At 41.5% G+C, this 17,424-nt stretch overlaps 1 protein-coding gene across 1 annotated transcript; it reads left to right on the top strand.

Moving 5' to 3' along the window:
• Positions 1-463: 463 nt before the first annotated feature.
• Positions 464-15,154, top strand: FBXO28 (F-box protein 28). The gene is made up of 5 exons (XM_036380550.2): positions 464-676; positions 6,406-6,515; positions 7,491-7,629; positions 10,004-10,199; positions 12,104-15,154. The coding sequence occupies exons 1-5, from the start codon at positions 464-466 to the stop codon at positions 12,496-12,498; spliced, it is 1,053 nt and encodes a 350-aa protein (XP_036236443.1). The 3' UTR covers positions 12,499-15,154.
• Positions 15,155-17,424: the final 2,270 nt, after the last annotated feature.

Here is a 17,424-nt window from a genome sequence, read left to right as displayed (position 1 = left end):
AATCATTAGGGTTGGAAGGGACCTTTGGAGATCACCAGTCCAACCGCCTGCCAAGGCAGGGTCACCTGGAGCAGGCGACACAGGAACGTGTCCAGGCGGGGTCTGGATGTCGCCAGGGAGAGACTCCACGACCTCTCTGGGCAGATGCTCTGCCACCCTGAGCTTAAAAAATTCTCCCTCTGGCTGGCGAACTTCTCAAGTTTCAGCCTACGGCCCTTGCTCCTCGTCCTGTCTCCTGCACCACGGACAAGAGTCGGACACCATGCCTCTGGCACCCGCCCGCCGGCGAACGGCTCCCCGGGCAGGGGCAGCGACCCGAGCCCTCGGGCACCGCAGCAGCGCTGGAGGTTCCATCTCCCTCACTCCCTGCGGGAACGCCGGAGCGGGCCCGCCGTGACGGCTGCGGAAGAGGCGTCACAGAGAGGCGGCGCCGTCCCCCCGCGGAGGAAGGACGGGCTGCAAGATGGCGGCGCCGGAGGAGCGGCTCGTGTCGGAGGGCGAAGGCGGCGCCCCGGGCTCGGCGCGGCTCTCCCCGGCCCCGCTGCCGGAGGCCGCCGAACCGCTGGCGCCCATGGAGCCGCCGCCTCAGAGCAACACGCTCATGGGGCTGCCCATCGTGGCTATCGAGAGCATCCTCAGCTTCCTGTCCTACGATGAGACGAGCCAGCTGCGCTTGGTAGGGGCCGCGGAGGGGAGGCGGCGGGGCGGGGGCCGCGGGGCTGCGGCCGGGACCGGGCTCAGCCCGCCTGGCCCGGGGCAGGGCGGCGGTGGCGGCGGCCCCGGTGCCCCCCGCCGGGCTGCTGCGCTCGCCGGGGAACGGGCTGAATGAGGTGGGGTGGGTGGGATGGGGCTTTATCCCTTCTCCGCTCTCCGTGTGCGCTGCCATACGCGCATTCCTAAAGCTCTTTATACCGTCTCTTACTTCTTTCATTCCTTTCACGCTCTGTGAGAAAGCACCGGGCTGCTGGCGGCTCGTTTCTCCCACTGACTGGTTGGGGTGGGTAGTCTATTGTGTCTCATATGTGTGTTTATTTTTGCTTATAGGGCTTAAGCCTACAAGTGTAGGAGGTGGTGAGCCTGCTGCTCCAAGAATCCTCCCCTATCTAGAAATGTGGGTCAAAAAAGAAGATGTAAAAAAAAAAAAAACCAAAAAAAACCAAAAAACCCAAACCAAAAAAAACCCTGCCTGCTTCTTCTAGTCTTAGTGGATGTGTAATTAATAGCATATAGTATCTGCACCTCTGAACTTGATAATGCCAAAAATCCCCACAGCTGTCAGTGAGGAGATCAATGTATATCAATATTTAACTGCCTGCATAAGGAGCCTGATGTAAACCATGTCGTATTATGATAAGCTGTTGTCTTACTGAATCTCTTACGAGGTTGTAAATGGAATAATAGTGAGGGAATTAATGCACAGCTTATGTAACTCTCAGTAAATGTGCATGCACTGTACCATTCCTATTTTAAGAACTCGATTAGTCTAAACTGGATAACATTACAAGTGTATTTCTGCAGGAAATTGGACTGCCTGTGTCCTGGATCAGCAACCTGAAGTGTTGCATCCTGACTGTAACTGTAAACTGAAAGCTCTTCAAGCAGAAAATCTGTTCTCATTTATATTGTTCCAAGCACACCAGTTCCTAAATATTTCTAGAATGTGCTGTCAGCCCCTCAAGGCTTCAGCTTCTTCTGTGAGAGTAGGTAGTGGATCTGTAAAAAAGATGTGGTACTTGAGAAACACAGAATAGGCTGAGTTAGAAGTGAGCCACGAGGATCCCAAAAGTCCAGCTCCTGGCCCTGCACAGGACATCCCCAAGATCCCAGGTGGCACCTGCAGTTTGACCAGGGGGAAGGGAAGTAAATCACATGGTGTTTGGATATGCCACGTTTCAGGCTCAGAATTGCAGGCACAGGCTGTGGCTGCAGCTTTCCCTTGCATCTTATGAATGGTAGTGCCTGTGGGAGCTCTCACAAGTCCACAGAAGGCTTTTTCTTTCTCCAGCTCTCAGTGTTTGTAATGCTCTGTTGGCAGTGAAGGTGAGAGCAGGAAAGGTAAGGATGTCAGGACTAAACCAGCTGTTTAACACTCACTGGCACTTAGGGAGTAAAATGTCACACGTTTATGCTCCCTTGTATAGCACCTCCAAGTTCCTTTTTCTAGAAGAGGACTGGCCCTTTCAGAACTTTTAGAAATATGCAAAACCAGACTTGATAAATACCAACTTTGAAACACATGTAGAACAATACTGGTGTAAAATGAAGGGAACTATTCAGTTGGTCTTTCCCTACTTTGAGTTTTTGAGTCAGTGACAGCCAAGAAAATTAATCTCCATCAAATTCCTAACTGTTCCCTTAAGCACATCAGAAGGCATTATGAGCATTCTCCTGAGAAGAAAGTAGCCTTTTGTTAACCAGCAGTAATGTAAAGAATCAAAGCCTTTCTGGTGTGAGCCCATAAGCTTGATCAGCTGGGTCTTTCAGGTGGCTGGTCAGAGCTGAAGGTGTTCTTTTGGTAGACACTGGATGTTCTTCATAGCTCCAGGTGCTTTTGTCAGAGAATTAAGGAAGCCTTTAAAAATAGTAGTGCCCAGGCATAAATTCAGAAATTTCATTACTTTGGGATTTTTCAAGGTGGTGAGTAGCCTTTGGAAAGACCTGCGTGTTCCTGCTCTACGAGCTGCCTTGCACAAACAGTAAATTTTTGTTTTCTGTGAGGACTGACTTGAGCTGCTTATCAAAGATGAATGAGTGTATGTTATAAGTAGTATTGTGCTAAAGATACGTTGCAGGAGCACATTAATTGAATGACAGATGTGAAATTGCTCAGGTCTCATGCATATTAGAAACATACCCAAAAGCGGCCTCATTACTCCTTAGAATGTGAGATTCCATGGGATGAAGCATCTTGAGGAAGGCAGGAACATCCAGGACATCAGTTGACCTAAACAAAGTTTGATCATACATGTTTAGACAAAAAACGTGGATTCCCTAAAACCAATAATTTTGATGCATTTTCTGGATCCCAGCATGGAAGGAATGGATGTCTTAATGTGCTTTTTATTTTGGATCACCTTAGCTCAGTGATCCATAAAAAAAATAAATCTCTAGATTGAACTAGGTTTGGATCTACAGTGTATACAAAACAGCAGACTGAGGAGTTGGCTGGGTGGGAGGACAGAGAGCACCAGAATGTTTTCAGATTGAAATGGAGATAGGAATGTGCATTGTTTATGTAGAGCATAATGAGGAGCATAATCTCAGGCGTAAGATCCAGAAGTCTTTTTCTGTCCTCAAAGGATGAGGTAAAGAACATTTCCTGCTTGTGATGATTGCCATCAGGCAAGGCAAGGCCGTGGGCCCCTCATTGTGCACAAAGCACTTGCTTTCCTGAGCATAATGCTGCTGTTCCTGGGGTCACTGTGTGAGAAAGCAGAAATGAAGCACCTACAGCTTAAGCAGTGAAGTAGATCCAAGGAGCAGAGACTAAACAATAGGTATTCAGAGAGCAGTCATGTCTGAAATGAGGGAAATCTTGAGCCCTCGAATTTTTGTTCAGACAAAGTGAATGAGAGGAAAAGCAGCAGCATTTTGCTTTCAGCCCTTTTGAGTATTTACTTCATCTGCTTCCTCTGATGATTCCCGTGAGAGAAACACAGAGAACCCCAAGGATGCCAGTGTCTGAAGCTGTAATACTTTGGACAAGCCCACTGTGCATGCTGACAGGCAAGCTCACTATCTTCCAGCTTTTGAAGGCTCCTTTTACAGGGATATTTTTAGTGACTTGCAGAAGCTTTGAAATTTTTACCTCAGTGGGATAATAATGAAATTCTTAGATTCCAGTTTCTTTTTCAGTCACATGTCTGAGCTTGGAAAGGCACTTCCATTCAGGCTATTACTACAACAAGCATGTTAAAATCACACAGTCCACAACCTCCTTCCATGAACAGTCTGAGAAGGTTATCTTGGAATCTGACACACATCAGGACTACATAGATTCTGTAGCAAACTTGTGCTTGTTTCCTGCACAGCACAAGTAAGGACTGATAGCCTTTGGACAGGATGGCTTTAATATTCCCAGTCTATATTTACAGGCATTTCTATTTTAAGGTTTCTTGATGAAGTTATGAGCATTTTTCCACTTACTTTACCCTAAAAAAGGCATTTTACAGACCACGGTGTCAGTGTAATAAGAAAAATAACATATATTGAATCTAAATACTCCAGGATATTTTATATTTGTTTTGGAGTTGGTTACCTGGTAGTGAATCTTGGAAGAAATTAAACATGCTTTTTAAGGAAGTTAGATTGTGTCAGTGTGTTTACAAATGAAGTGGAAAATTAGTTTATAGGATCATAGGAAGCTGCTTTCACATAAAAGTCAGCGCATGAAGAAGCAACCTCTCCTTCTGCTTTTTAGATGGATTTGGAATACCTTTCTAACCCTGAAACTTGAACACAGGGTCTGGTTGGACTTGTCCTTTGAGGAAACACAGCCTCTTTCAGCTCTGTGACTAAAATAAGAAAATATTCACCAAAATTGTAAATACAAGGATAAGGAAATTCAATTTATGATCTGTTGAATATGTAATATCCAACTGTCTTGGACTGCTGTGGACGCCTAGAAGTGTAATGAAGCTACTCTGCATATGACTGTGCATAGAAGAGGTATATTGTTCCTATAAATCCAGGTGCTCTGTGGTTTACCTGGTGAACTAGCTGAGAATTGCCAGATGATTGCTAACATAAGTTGCAAACAAACACTTTTGATTTCTGGTGATCCCGGAGTTTGGGTTCTAGACTGATTATTGCCTAAATATGGGTAATGTCGAGAAATTGGAGCAAATAATCCTTCCTGCTGTGCAGGGCAAGCAGAGGAGCGAGGCTCCGAGCCCGGTGCGGCGGGCTGCAGCTCCTGGGGGCCCCTCTGCCGGCAGATGTCACTGTGCGCGGGGTTGAAGCTCGCTCTGCCGCCTCCGAGCGCGGCCGGAGATGCTTCCTCTGGTGCCCGGTGACCGCAGAGCTGCCGCAGCCCTGTGCGGGTCCCGGTCCCTGCTGCAGGGATTCGGTGCCGTTGGAGCTGCGGGAAAGCTGCAAAGCCTTGACCCAAAAACCATTTAAACCCGTGCGCCCCTGGAGCTGCGAGCTCAGGGAAGAAGGAAGGATTTCCTCCTTCCTGTAGGAAGGGCCAGCATCTTTCCTTATACACAGGAGATGGTTTAACTGGATCATTGAGTGTGGGGCAGAGTGTGCTGAGGCTCTCCCTCTGCCCGTTTGCCTGGCTGATCCTTTATTAAGCAGAAGGATGTAATACCGAGGAGCACAGACAGATCACAGCCACTGCTTAATGGGCTGTCTATACAGAGCTGTCTGAAAGTCAGTTCTCACAGAACTTGGCAGAACTTCTTTCTTTTTATACAGAAGGCATTACACAAAGTAATTGCAGGTTTTACTGGGAGAGGTGAGAATCTTCTTCCTCAAGGTATAAACTCACATAGACTTTAAAGTTATGAAATGATGAGTGTATGGAGGAAAAGAGTGTTTATTAAAAAAAAAAAAAGAGAAAGTGTATTTATTGGCAAGTGGGGTCACAGTGGGAGCTGTGGACCTAAGTACCTAAAAAATCCCAACAAAATCAAAACTATTTCAAAGAACAGTTGGGTCACTAAGCTCTTGTATCTCAGAATTGAATAGTAATTGCTTTAAACTTTTGTATGAGTTGGCTTTGTCCTGTAAGTGGTAACTTTGTGAAGGTTTAGCTTTAGCAGTTTATTGTATCTTCTGCAGCTCTTCATGTCCCTTCTTCCTAAATCTGTGCGGCAAAAAACCCCTGAGACTACTGGTGTCCAACAGCAAATAAAGGAATTCTTTAAACAGAGAAGACTTTCTTATACAAAAAGGAGAATCTTGTTCCATGTGCAATGTTTTCCATGTGTTCTTAACTGTAATTGTGGTTGAGTTAAAAAGCCTTAAACACTGGAAGAAGACCACCGTGATTTCTTGTGTTTAAAGGTTTCTGGTTTTGAGACTACAAAATATTAATTTCATCTACCAGAATCACTGTGGAGACCATGCTGAAAGCCAGGCATGGGCATTTGCAGCTTCCATTAAAATCAGAGGAAATTGTGTTTGCTTCTAATAGGTGGCATTCAGCCCACTGTCTCTTGTTAGGCAAAATCAACAGATTTATTTGTGAGCTGTGTAAACATAGCTGCTCCTTTTTGGAGTATTCTGATCTTTGGTGGAGATGGAAATGCCTTAATCTCAACTGCAGTTTTTGCTTGTTGAAATGGAGCAAAAAACAGTAAGAGAATCTTTTGCTACCTGGCAAGTAGGGGTAAGATAATAGTAAAAGTGAGTTGTGGCCTTAATTGAGGCTTAAGATTTCTTTTTACTTAAATACAGGTTTGTAAGCGCATGGACTTGGTTTGCCAGAGAATGTTAAATCAGGGATTTCTGAAAGTGGAGAGATACCACAACTTGTGTCAAAAGCAAGTTAAAGCTCAACTTCCAAGGTATGTACCAGTTAAAACTGGAATTAAATTTAATTGTGTTCGATTCATTTAAGCAGATTATTGAAAAGGAATTCCTTTCTGGCTAATTCTCTTATATATCTTGAAAATTTGAGTCACATTTGCCTTTATTTAATTTATTTTTTCTAAAAGCAAAATCTTGAACCTAAGATTTAATTACATAATAGTGGTGTGAGAAGTGTGTCTGGTATTTCAAACAGAGAAGTCTGGGTTCTGTATTACTCAACACTTCTGGCAAATCAAACGAGGATTCCTGGGAATGATTAAATGCCATTCCTTTTCAAGAACAACCGCCTTCACTGATGATTTATCAAATACTCTGCTTAAAAAAAGGCAAGGTTTTCAACTGGCAAGGATTAAATGGGAGCAAAGAAGAGGGATTTGACATGTGAGCATTACTGGGAACTAGTTTCTCACTAAAGCCACGTCTTTCTTCCTCTTTCCACTGAATAAGAGCAGCTGCTGCTGTGTCCTATCAGATTTCCCAGCCAGAGGGAAGAAACTAAATGCTACTTAGCATAGGCATCCTTTATCAAAAAGGGTTTCTAGCTCAACCTAAACTTCACAGTAGTTACTTACTATGTAAACTTCACTAGCAATATATTACATTTATTATTTAATTGCATTGAAGTACTGACCATATGAGTGAGTGGGATAAATACATTCCCTCTGACTCAGTGTCTGCTGCTGGTCAGTATTGCAGCCTTGTTCTTAAATAGTCCTCAATTACATACAAAATTTACTATACATAAGGTATAATAATTACTTAGAGAACAAATTTTGTCTAAGAAAGTGTAGTGTGCTGTTACTAGCTGGGTCTCTATAGTATCTATTATTTCTGTGAAGACAAATGTTATTGGTTACAGGGTTTTAAGGGTGAAATTAACTTGACAAATGTTACAGTTGGATTTTTTAACTCCTTGTTAAATCAGTGTCACCTTGTGGTCTGTTTTCCAGACGGGAGTCAGAAAGGAGAAACCATTCATTAGCTCGCCATGCAGACATCCTCGCTGCTGTGGAAACGAGACTCTCTCTCCTAAATATGACTTTCATGAAGTATGTGGATTCCAATCTCTGTTGCTTCATACCTGGAAAGGTAAAATGCAGACTATATTATGGGAATATGCATCTGTGTTTAAAAAATAGGATTGTGTCACTTAACCTGGCACAGCTGGGGAAAATTTATATTGTGTGTGTGTATATATATATATATATATATATATATATATATATACACACACTTGCAAATAAACCTACAAGCCAATACTCTGTCTTACCAGGCAGTCTGAAATGAATAAACCTGGCTGTATTTAAATGTTAATTATTTTAAATTAGATTTCTATTTGCCCTTAGAGTCTCTCTTGATTCTGATGTTTGACTTGTGGTATACTCATCTTCTACAACCTTTTAGAAAAAAACATGTGATCAGGCCATCTGAAGATGTAGTAATTTAGATTACACATAACACTAGGTACTCAGTCAATCATGATTTTATGCACCTTCTTAAGGGTTTGAGTACTTCAGGTTAATTGAATTAAGGTATTTAGTATGTCAAAACACTGTTCAGTATTACAGTGGATGGTATATTTTTGTACAGTAGGTGGAATTAATTTTAAATGTAAAGTGTGTTAAATGGGAACATTACTGAACAGTTCTGGTGTTGTAGAATACCAGCCCAGCATTAAATATAAATTATGCAGGCAAGATGTACATTTGAGATACCGATGTTTTATAAGCTGTGAAATGACCAGTGCACAGGGGAATTGACAAAATCAGGCTCAGAGGAAGACTGGTACAGCTGAGGGATTAAATGAGATCAGTGAACATTATCCTAATGCTCTATTCATTGATCTTCCATGTAAGGTTGGGATATGTTGATGTTACTTTTTGGTGGGCAGAGAACTGAATTGCAGTGAGATGAATGGAAAAGTTCTCTCCTGGATTCTGGGGAAGCATGCAGGCATTTATGCATACAGTGGTAGGATAAACTGTGGGCATGGAATGTATTCTTATCTTGAAGAAGTAACTATTTCTGTTACTCTTGAAGACGTGGTATTCATTTTAAATTATATTCTTGTATGACTTTACATTATACTGCTATATATCATGTATTTTTAAAAATTTAATATAATGAAGTCAAATGAACTTAAGTCCCTGATACTTACATGGTAAATGGGATACTTTAAAAAAATGTTGTGAAGAGTAGAGGGAAAGGCAGTACTCATCCTAGACCAGGGGTGTGCAGGAGTTGGGCAGGTGAGCTTGCTTTTCCTTGTGGGCACCAACTTGTAAGCACCTTGATTTTATTTTGATACAACTGCTAAAAAGTTGTTGGTTTTTTTTTTTTTTAATTATTTACTTAGTGTGTGAGTTTGCTAGCACTGCTGCACTCTCAGCACAGTTACCAGTTCACCCATTAGTTAATATTTTGGTCAATCAGATTCAAGGCTTAGTGTTCACTTACAGTCTGAGGTTTCCCTCCCACCTGCTTTGCTGCCCTCAGGAAATGTCACCATAAAAGTGCCAGGAAGTGAATTTGTGTTAAAATATGCAAATCCTGGTTTGAGGTTCAGCATTCTGTGCTAGCAGAGCACTGCTGCAAGGTTTTCTATTGAGGATGTTGCTAACAGGATGTGAAGTGGATGAAATTAGAGCAGTCATTTATTTGTTGCTTGATGGGAAACTTAGGTCTTGTGTAGCTTTTGGGACTTTTTAGCTGAGCTTCCTTTATCAGAACAGAAGGTGCAACTGTATTACAAGGTCCTTATTATGTGTGTTCTTCAAACATTCTTAATCCTGTGCAAAATACCTGTACAGCTTTGGCTAAGAGACCAGCACTCCTATCTTGACCTGCCTCAGATTTTAATTCATAAATTAGTAAGACTCCCTTCATCTCTCTGTATCTCTCCTAACTAAAGGGCTTTGCTTTCCAAGCTGTCGAGAGTTTTGCTCTCTGTCAATAGTGAATTGATGTTTTGTAATTGAATATAGTTTGGACTTAATCTGACTTTGCAATGTTTTGTGTGTATGGAAGTGGACTCAAGTAAATATTTACAGCTCTTCAGGCTGACATAATGCTAATTCTTGCTACTCCAATTCTGTTTCATGACTGGCAGGGGTAGTGACTGCTCTGCTTTAGGGCTTCTTGCTTCAGGTTCTCCTGAAGGAAATGATCACGCTTTGCTGAGTATAGATTATATAACTTGCAAGCCAACTATGCCTGTACTTCAAATTTCACCTAATGAGCATTATTTCATGACTTTGAAGAGAGATGTTGTGATAGATTAAATGAATAGCTTCTCTGATATATCATGAGCAACACTTCAAAAAGCTGATCTGCAACTAAAACACACAGTGGTGTGCAGCTGTTATGTGGTTAAAAAAAACCCCTAAATATGCCAGAATTCCTAGAACAAACTGAAATAATCTTGCCTTTATCAGAAAATCCTAATTCTTCTTAAATGTTTTAGGTAATAGATGAAATTTATCGAGTGCTAAGATATGTAAACTCTACAAGAGCTCCTCAGAGAGCTCATGAAGTTCTTCAAGAACTAAGGGACATTTCCTCCATGGCTATGGAATATTTTGATGAGAAGATTGTTCCAATACTGAAAAGAAAGATGCCTGGGTCAGATGTATCGGGACGTCTAATAGGAACTGCCCCAGGTATTAATTCCAACGTATAGTTAAGTTTTATTTAGTTGTTCTTTAAAACAATCACAGCACTGTATGTTTTCTAAGCTCCCTCCCTTAAATGGGAGCTTTATTACATAAATATTGATGCTACTTGTTTCTTAAGAATGCTAACTGAAATTCATTTGCTTTGAAAGTTAAGGAGCCTTTGTACTACTAAAAGAACAGTCACTTGAATGTATGTTAGAATTATGCATAGTGTGTATTCATTAAACAAATGCTTTTGTGCCACCAATGAATGAGACTTTATCGCTGCATTTGGTTGAAATTTGGCACATGAGATGACAACTCGCTGCCTTTTATTTTTAGGACAAGCTGCAAATGAATTTGCCTAAGCTGTAGTAGTACACAGAGGGCTGGAATGGGCTTTTTTTACTTTGCTGGGGGTACTGTTTTATGCACTAACAAGCAAAATAGTTACAGGTAATAGTGAAAAGGCAATTAAAATAACAGTCTATAAATAAGCCATTAAACTGGTCCATCGAATATTCTGTCAGACTTTCCAGAACTTTTGTGAACTAAACTCCAAGGTAGTTGCCTCTTGGCTGAATTTATCCTAATGGTAAAAGGCAAAAGATTGGTAAAATTGTAGAATTTTCCTTATATAGGATGTGTTCCCATTTTAGGAAGTGTGAAATTTAACTTTCTAGAAGGATAACTTAGTAAAAATTAGGGGGGAAAAATACATCTTAAGTAAAAACAATAGGCCTAACTGCAGATGCTTTTGTTTCTTGTATGTCCTGTCCATCCTTTTAGCCATAAGTGTATATGCCACCTTTAGTATATCCTGCTAGTTGTACTTCAATTTTTATAAATTTTATATAAATTTTAATTTTAAGATTATAGTCCTGCTAGTTGTACTTTAATTTTAAAATTATATATGGGTTTAACTTTTTTCTAATTATATGTGTTAGTATATACTGAGCCTCTCAGCTGAGGAAGTACTGCCCAAACCCACAGTTGATACCAATCAGCTTTTCAAGGCCAAGGCTTTGTGGTGCATAAAATGCCTCTCTCTTGTTGAGGGAAGGGCAGCACCTCTCCAATAGCAACCCCTTAGTGTCCCATAATGGTAGCTGTGCTGCCATCCTGATGGAAAAAAAGGAGGAAAAGGAGGATGACTGTTCCAGACTCTTCTGTCTGTAGAACACTTAAAGTTGCACGTTAATTGCACAGCGTTGCTAGAAGAGTATAATGACAGAAAAAGTGATAGATACCTTTTATGGCAGAAAAAGTGAAAGAAATTATACAGTAGCTGTTAGTCTCCTTGATTTGCAGGAACTTTATTAGAATCAACAGTTCCAAGCTCAGATTCCAGTATGGTTTTAGTGCTTAGGAGGAGTGATTCTAAAGAAGCATGGAAAATAAATTCCTTTCTTCTAAAATGTAAGTTATACCAAAATACCTTGTTAAGTTCCAAATTACAATTTTTTAGAACTTTAGCTGCAGCTAAGACAGCAGAATTTTGCTGTTCTAATGAAAGATATTTATTCAGTCTTAACTATTCCATATTAAGTAATTTTTTTGGTGGGATTTTGTCTTAACATCTGTGACACTAAGTCTAGATGACAACACAATAGTTGTACACAGTTTTTGATGCAGCAAAAGGAGGGGGGCTTATGTACAGGAAATGAATTATGAATTTTTTTCCTGACTACTGAAAAGCTGTAAGTATTTTAAATTAAACTGGTTGTGCTCTGAGATTACCACATGTTTTTGTTAGATACTTACGTGACTGTAAATCTGTTTGCCTGTTCAGATAACCCGCAGTGGGTGCTCAGATTCACGTGTGGGGAGTAGGGATAAGCAAAATATTAACACTGGGGTGCCATTTCTACCTGTAAGTCGCAGAGTATTAATCACAGTTGTCTCTGAAGTTCCAGGGCCTTCTGCAGCGCTGACAACAATGCAGCTGTTCTCCAAGCAGAGCCCTTCCAGGCAGGAAGTCACCAAGCTGCAGCAGCAGGTGAAAGCCAACGGCACGGGCCTGACGGCGCTGAAGCGGGAGATCTCGGAGCTGCGCCTCAAAGTGCAGGAGCAGCAGAAGCAGCTCCAGGATCAAGACCAGAAACTGCTTGAGCAGACCCAAATCATTGGGGAACAGAACGCCCGCTTGGCCGAGCTGGAGCGCAAGCTGCGGGAGGTGATGGAGAGCACAGTAGGGAATTCTTCGGGTTCCGGCTCAAACGAACAATCTCCCAGGAAAAGGAGGAAGGCGGTGGATTCCACAGACTGTCCTAGGAAATCTAAACGCCTTCGGAACAGAAAATAACTGGGGAGGAGACGGCGCCTTCAGGAGGATACACTGCTCTAGTAGCCCGAGCAGGCCTGCTTGTTTGGATACTGTGACCAGCTTCATGGTGTCACTTAGGCTGCTGGCTCTTCAAAACACCACTTAGACTTGAACAGTGATTTTCTTTCATTGACTTTTCCCCTGCTTTCTATATGGGTGGGCCTAATGCACAGAGTCTTTAAGATTTGCAATAGCTACATACTAACCAGACCTGCTCTGTTATGTTTTGAAGGGTTAACCTTTTTTTCCGTGCAGATGTGTTTTAAAGTAAACTTATTTGTGTTTATGCATATGTTCACATGAAATCTTAAATAAATTGTCTTAACTGACTAAATGGTTAAGAGTAAAAACAGATGTCCTGTTCACTTGAAGGAAAGATCCGCTTTTAAAACCTTGTTTTTGAGAACTTGACCTTTTTTGTTACAAGTGACCTTGTCTGGAATGTCTGAAAAGTAGTTAATACTTTTTGGGGTTCTCTGTAACGAGTAAAACTGACTTCTTAAGCTACAGTATTGGCTATATATTTTTGTAAACTTCCACGGAAGGGCCTTCTATCCAGTCTTCACATGCACACACCCTGGTTCTAGGTCTTGGGAGCCATATTCTACATTTGCATGGATAGATGCATGTACAGCTTAGTCAGCCTGCCAAAAGCACTTGCCTGAAACTGTTCCAAACTCTGGGAGAGAGCACAGAGACCTGTCAAGCAATTCCTTTGTTCCTCAGCCATAAGTCAGTCTCTGCTTTCAGCACAGAGCGTTTGTGCCCGGGCTGTGTGGCTGCCCCTCGCCCCGCCTGGAGGGCAGGGATCTGCTGTTAGCCAAAGCTGGAGAGTGGAGAGGCTGCCTGGGCATCCCTCGGCTCGTGGGCCAACACCGAGCACCTGCCAACTGTCCCCGGAGTCACCACGCTCTGGGGACATCACTGGAGTGAAATGCTGTATTATGGTAAAACTTCAGCTATTCTGTGTGTCTGTGTTGGGGTTGGGGTGGAAATTTCTCTGTAACACTGATGACAATATTCTAAGCTTTCCTTATCCTAAAAGGTAAATCACTTCAGACAGAGCTTTAATTTCTTTTGCACTTCTGTTTTGAGCTTGTAACTGGAAAAGCATGTCTTGCACTGTTCAGTCTCTCTGGTCACTTTAACCACCTCAGAGTTGTGTACAGTGATTATTCCCCCCCTGCCATCTGTATATTTTTGGAATCTTATACAAATACCATTGTCTTTGGTTTTGTTTTAATGTACTAAACTATGTAGCTTTATAATTTGACTTTTGTTTTCTTTTTTCAACCAGCTGCTGCTTTGTCTTTAGGTGGTTCTGAATTCAACTTGGTATGGCACTGAAAATGCAAATGCTGCATTTTGTAGCTGTTCACAATCTTGATATTCCTGCTGTGGGTTAAAGTGCAAGTTCATTTTGTATGGCTGTCAGCATAGCCTAGTGGCTGTATTTAAAGCACCAAACAAATCAGAAGTTGTCTGGTCAGGTATTATATAATTGTGGCAAACTGATGTTTTTCCTGAAACTTCAGCTACAATTTTTACTTCTAAAACACAGTAGCTCGTACCAGAAGTAACATTACAAATGTCTAATATTTGACAGACATTCAGCTTTCAAATAAACTTCTCGAGTAGTTTAAGTCCTTTCCAAAAAAAAAAAAGGGCATTTTTCTTAATAATCAAGGAAATTATAGAAGGCTGTCTGAGAGCAGACTTAAACTGTTGAAGGAGCATTTGCTTTTACTGGTTTATACAGCTCAGAATGTTTTTTACAGGTAACTCTGTCTTGGAGATGGATACCTGCTATTCAGCTTAAAAATACTGGCATATACCTTACCTTTTAAAATACAATTTGGAGTCAAAGGGTCAGCATGATAGCTAGAATTACTGTGTGATACAAATTCATTGAATGGTTATTTGTGATAAAAAATTCCTGTAATGGACTAATTACCAGCTACTTGTGGTTAAATGCTTCCAAACAAATATAAATTTGTGAATTTCATTTAATGAAGGGGTTTATTCATACATTTTGAATATTTTTCACTTCAGTTTCTCTATTAATTTCTAGAATATGCAGACAATTTCCCCCTCCCCACCATCCCAGTGTACAAATCGTTTCAGGTTTAGTCCAGAGTAGCATTTCTGGATGTGTTGGGGAATCTCTGGCTGTTCCTAAACTGAGCTGGAAAACAACAGCCAATTGTTACGGGAAGTGTTCACTGGGAATTGTGCCAGCTTGGACCCTTCAGCTTAAGGAAGTATCATGTGCTCCAGGATTGCAGGTGCATCCTGCTCCTCCATGTGCTGACATTTTTCATTCCAGTGAAATGGAATGAGGCCCATGAACTGAAGGGATAGAGGGGATGGTTACAAGAAATTCCACAATAAAGATACACCAGTGGTTTTTATTTCACATCCCAGAGAAGGAAACATCAGATGGTTCTTGGTTGGAATGTACACCAGAAAAATATGGGAAATAAAACCAGAATGAAGTAATTGTTCAGACAAAACAGCTGGAACATTAATTTCTGACACCTTATTGTCCCTTGTTAAATAAAAAGGGTGAATTTTGCAATATATGAGCAAGCTGATGAATCACCTGAAGTAAAACTATATCTCTTGTCACTCTCAATGCCTGTGCACATTTATGTGAGTTGGTGTATCAGCCTCGAAGCAGTGTTGGTAGTGATTAGTGATTGTATCATCTGTTCAAGGGAGAGCCTTGAAACAGTGAGACTGAGATGCAGTTTGCAAAATTACACGAGAACTTGATTTATTTCCATCCACTGTTCAATTTTAGTACTTGTGTCAAGGGCTGAAAGAAAGGTCAGAGCTGTCAGGCAAAGCAATTTTAAGTGTCTTATATCTGATTTCTTAAAATAACTTAAAACTACCGAGGCCAGCTTTGCTGCTTTTCTAAAAATAGCACTTGCTTAGAAACTTAGCACTTGCTTAGAAAAATAGCACTTGCTTTTTGTTTCATATTAAGGTTGGGGATTTTTTAAATGAATTTGTGTACCTAGTGAACATGGTGAAAATAAGATCAAAAGATACCACGGTGGAACTTTTTTTGAGGGAAAAGCTGTTTGTGACAAGGTCTTGCTTCCCAAACTGAACAGCTTCTGTGTAACTACAGTATGTAAGGACCCTCCCAACCTGGGCTAATGGAAGTGCTGAAGGAAGGAAGAGTACCTGCAAACTTCACAGATTAAAAACAGATGGAAACAAATGGAACTTGGTCAGTTTCTGATACTCAGCATGGCATGTTAATATTCATTAATGCTACAAAGGGTGCCTTGTGTAACTTCTTAATGCAAAAGGTGAGACAGAATTGAACAGAAACTTGGTTGCTCTCAGATCTTCTAACAGTGAATTGTGGGGAGCACCAGGGCTGCCAGAGGAATTTACAACATTAAGAGCCTCTTGAAAATAGGATGACATAGGATAGAGTAGAATGTGTCTCAGCACAGGAGAGGATTCTCTGATTCCTTGGTGTTCCTGATGCATTTAAGAGGGTAATTAGCAAATTTCAGTGATTGTTACTTCATAAATTAGTAAATTCAGTTTGGACTATTTTACAGCAACATGTCTGCTAGTTGTGAACTATTCTGTTCAACTCAAGCTGCATTTCTGTGCTACTTTGCACTATACCTGGGCCAGCTTGCTTGTCCATGTGCTCTCCACTCCTGCAGTTCTCCTGCCTGGATCTCACCTTGCCCATTCTAAGGATGCAGTCCTGGCTTTGGTTCACATGTAAGTGAACATTCCAGGATTTTTGTTCAAGCTTTGTGCCAGCTGAAGACACAGTAGCTACTGGATCTCACTGTCTCTGGAATGGAAAACATCAGATACAAACACTGTTGGCTTGCTGAAGACCTAATAAATCTGGCTACGTTACACAAAATGATCAAATGCGGTGATTAAATAGGGAAAACACTTTGCTCTCCAGTACACTTGGGCAATTAAATTGTCCAAAGCTTTCCTATTTAATATATTTTTTTTAGTTGTTTAAGCCTTGTTTAACTGCTCTGGAATGTTTCGTTTATAAACCTGGGGTCCTCTGTTTAATTCACGACCATTTACAAACCTGTCTATGTTTGTGGTGCTGTAAACCTGCCTCTGTGTACCGAATTCCTCATGTGCTGTCACTCCTCCAGCGCTCCTGTCACCTGCTGCTGCCACACTCCTTTTGGCAGGATCCTTCCCATGGATGAGGAGCTCTTTAGCACAATGATCAGCAGTGCTAATATTTGCATATTATCCCTTCCAGCCAGAAGGGAGCGCTGTCAGAAACGCTCCATGTGGTGCTTGGAGTGCGGCTGAGTAAAACACTTGTGACCCCAGCGATTCTGCAGCCAGCTGCTGCACTGGCAACCCCAAAGCTTCCTGGTTTATTGTGAAATGGTCACTGACCAAAAAGTAAACCTGGCAAGATCACAGAGCCTCGATGCAATCTAGACATCTGCTTTGTCTCTTATGCTGCACCAGTCTGCACAGTTCAGATTTTGTGACTGAGGAGGGAAAGGCTGAGCAAAACCTTTCCCGTGTCTCACCTCCTTGCTGCATTTTTCACTTCTAAATCCCACCCCAATGTGCTCTAATTGAAATGCATGCAAACCAAACTATTCACAAAAGTGCTATGTTTTATAGATCCTGTGCTTTGCCCACTGCTTCACAGAGTTGCAGACATTTCCAGGTAGGGATTGAATTTCCCCTCCAATAGCCCTGTTGCATGTGGGACTTCCAGCAGCTTGTAGGCATGAGCCTTTTGTACTCGTTATTACTAATAAATTTAAAGTGATGAATCATAACCTTGAGATACTAATACTACCTGAATAGATAAGGCATAATTTACTTTGTGATAATAGCCTCCATTGGTTTTATCGCTACTGCTGATTTAGA

This window comes from Molothrus ater, chromosome 3 (genome assembly GCF_012460135.2).
Source record: "Molothrus ater isolate BHLD 08-10-18 breed brown headed cowbird chromosome 3, BPBGC_Mater_1.1, whole genome shotgun sequence".
Lineage (NCBI taxonomy): Eukaryota > Metazoa > Chordata > Aves > Passeriformes > Icteridae > Molothrus > Molothrus ater.
This window is presented reverse-complemented; position numbering and strand designations above follow the sequence as displayed.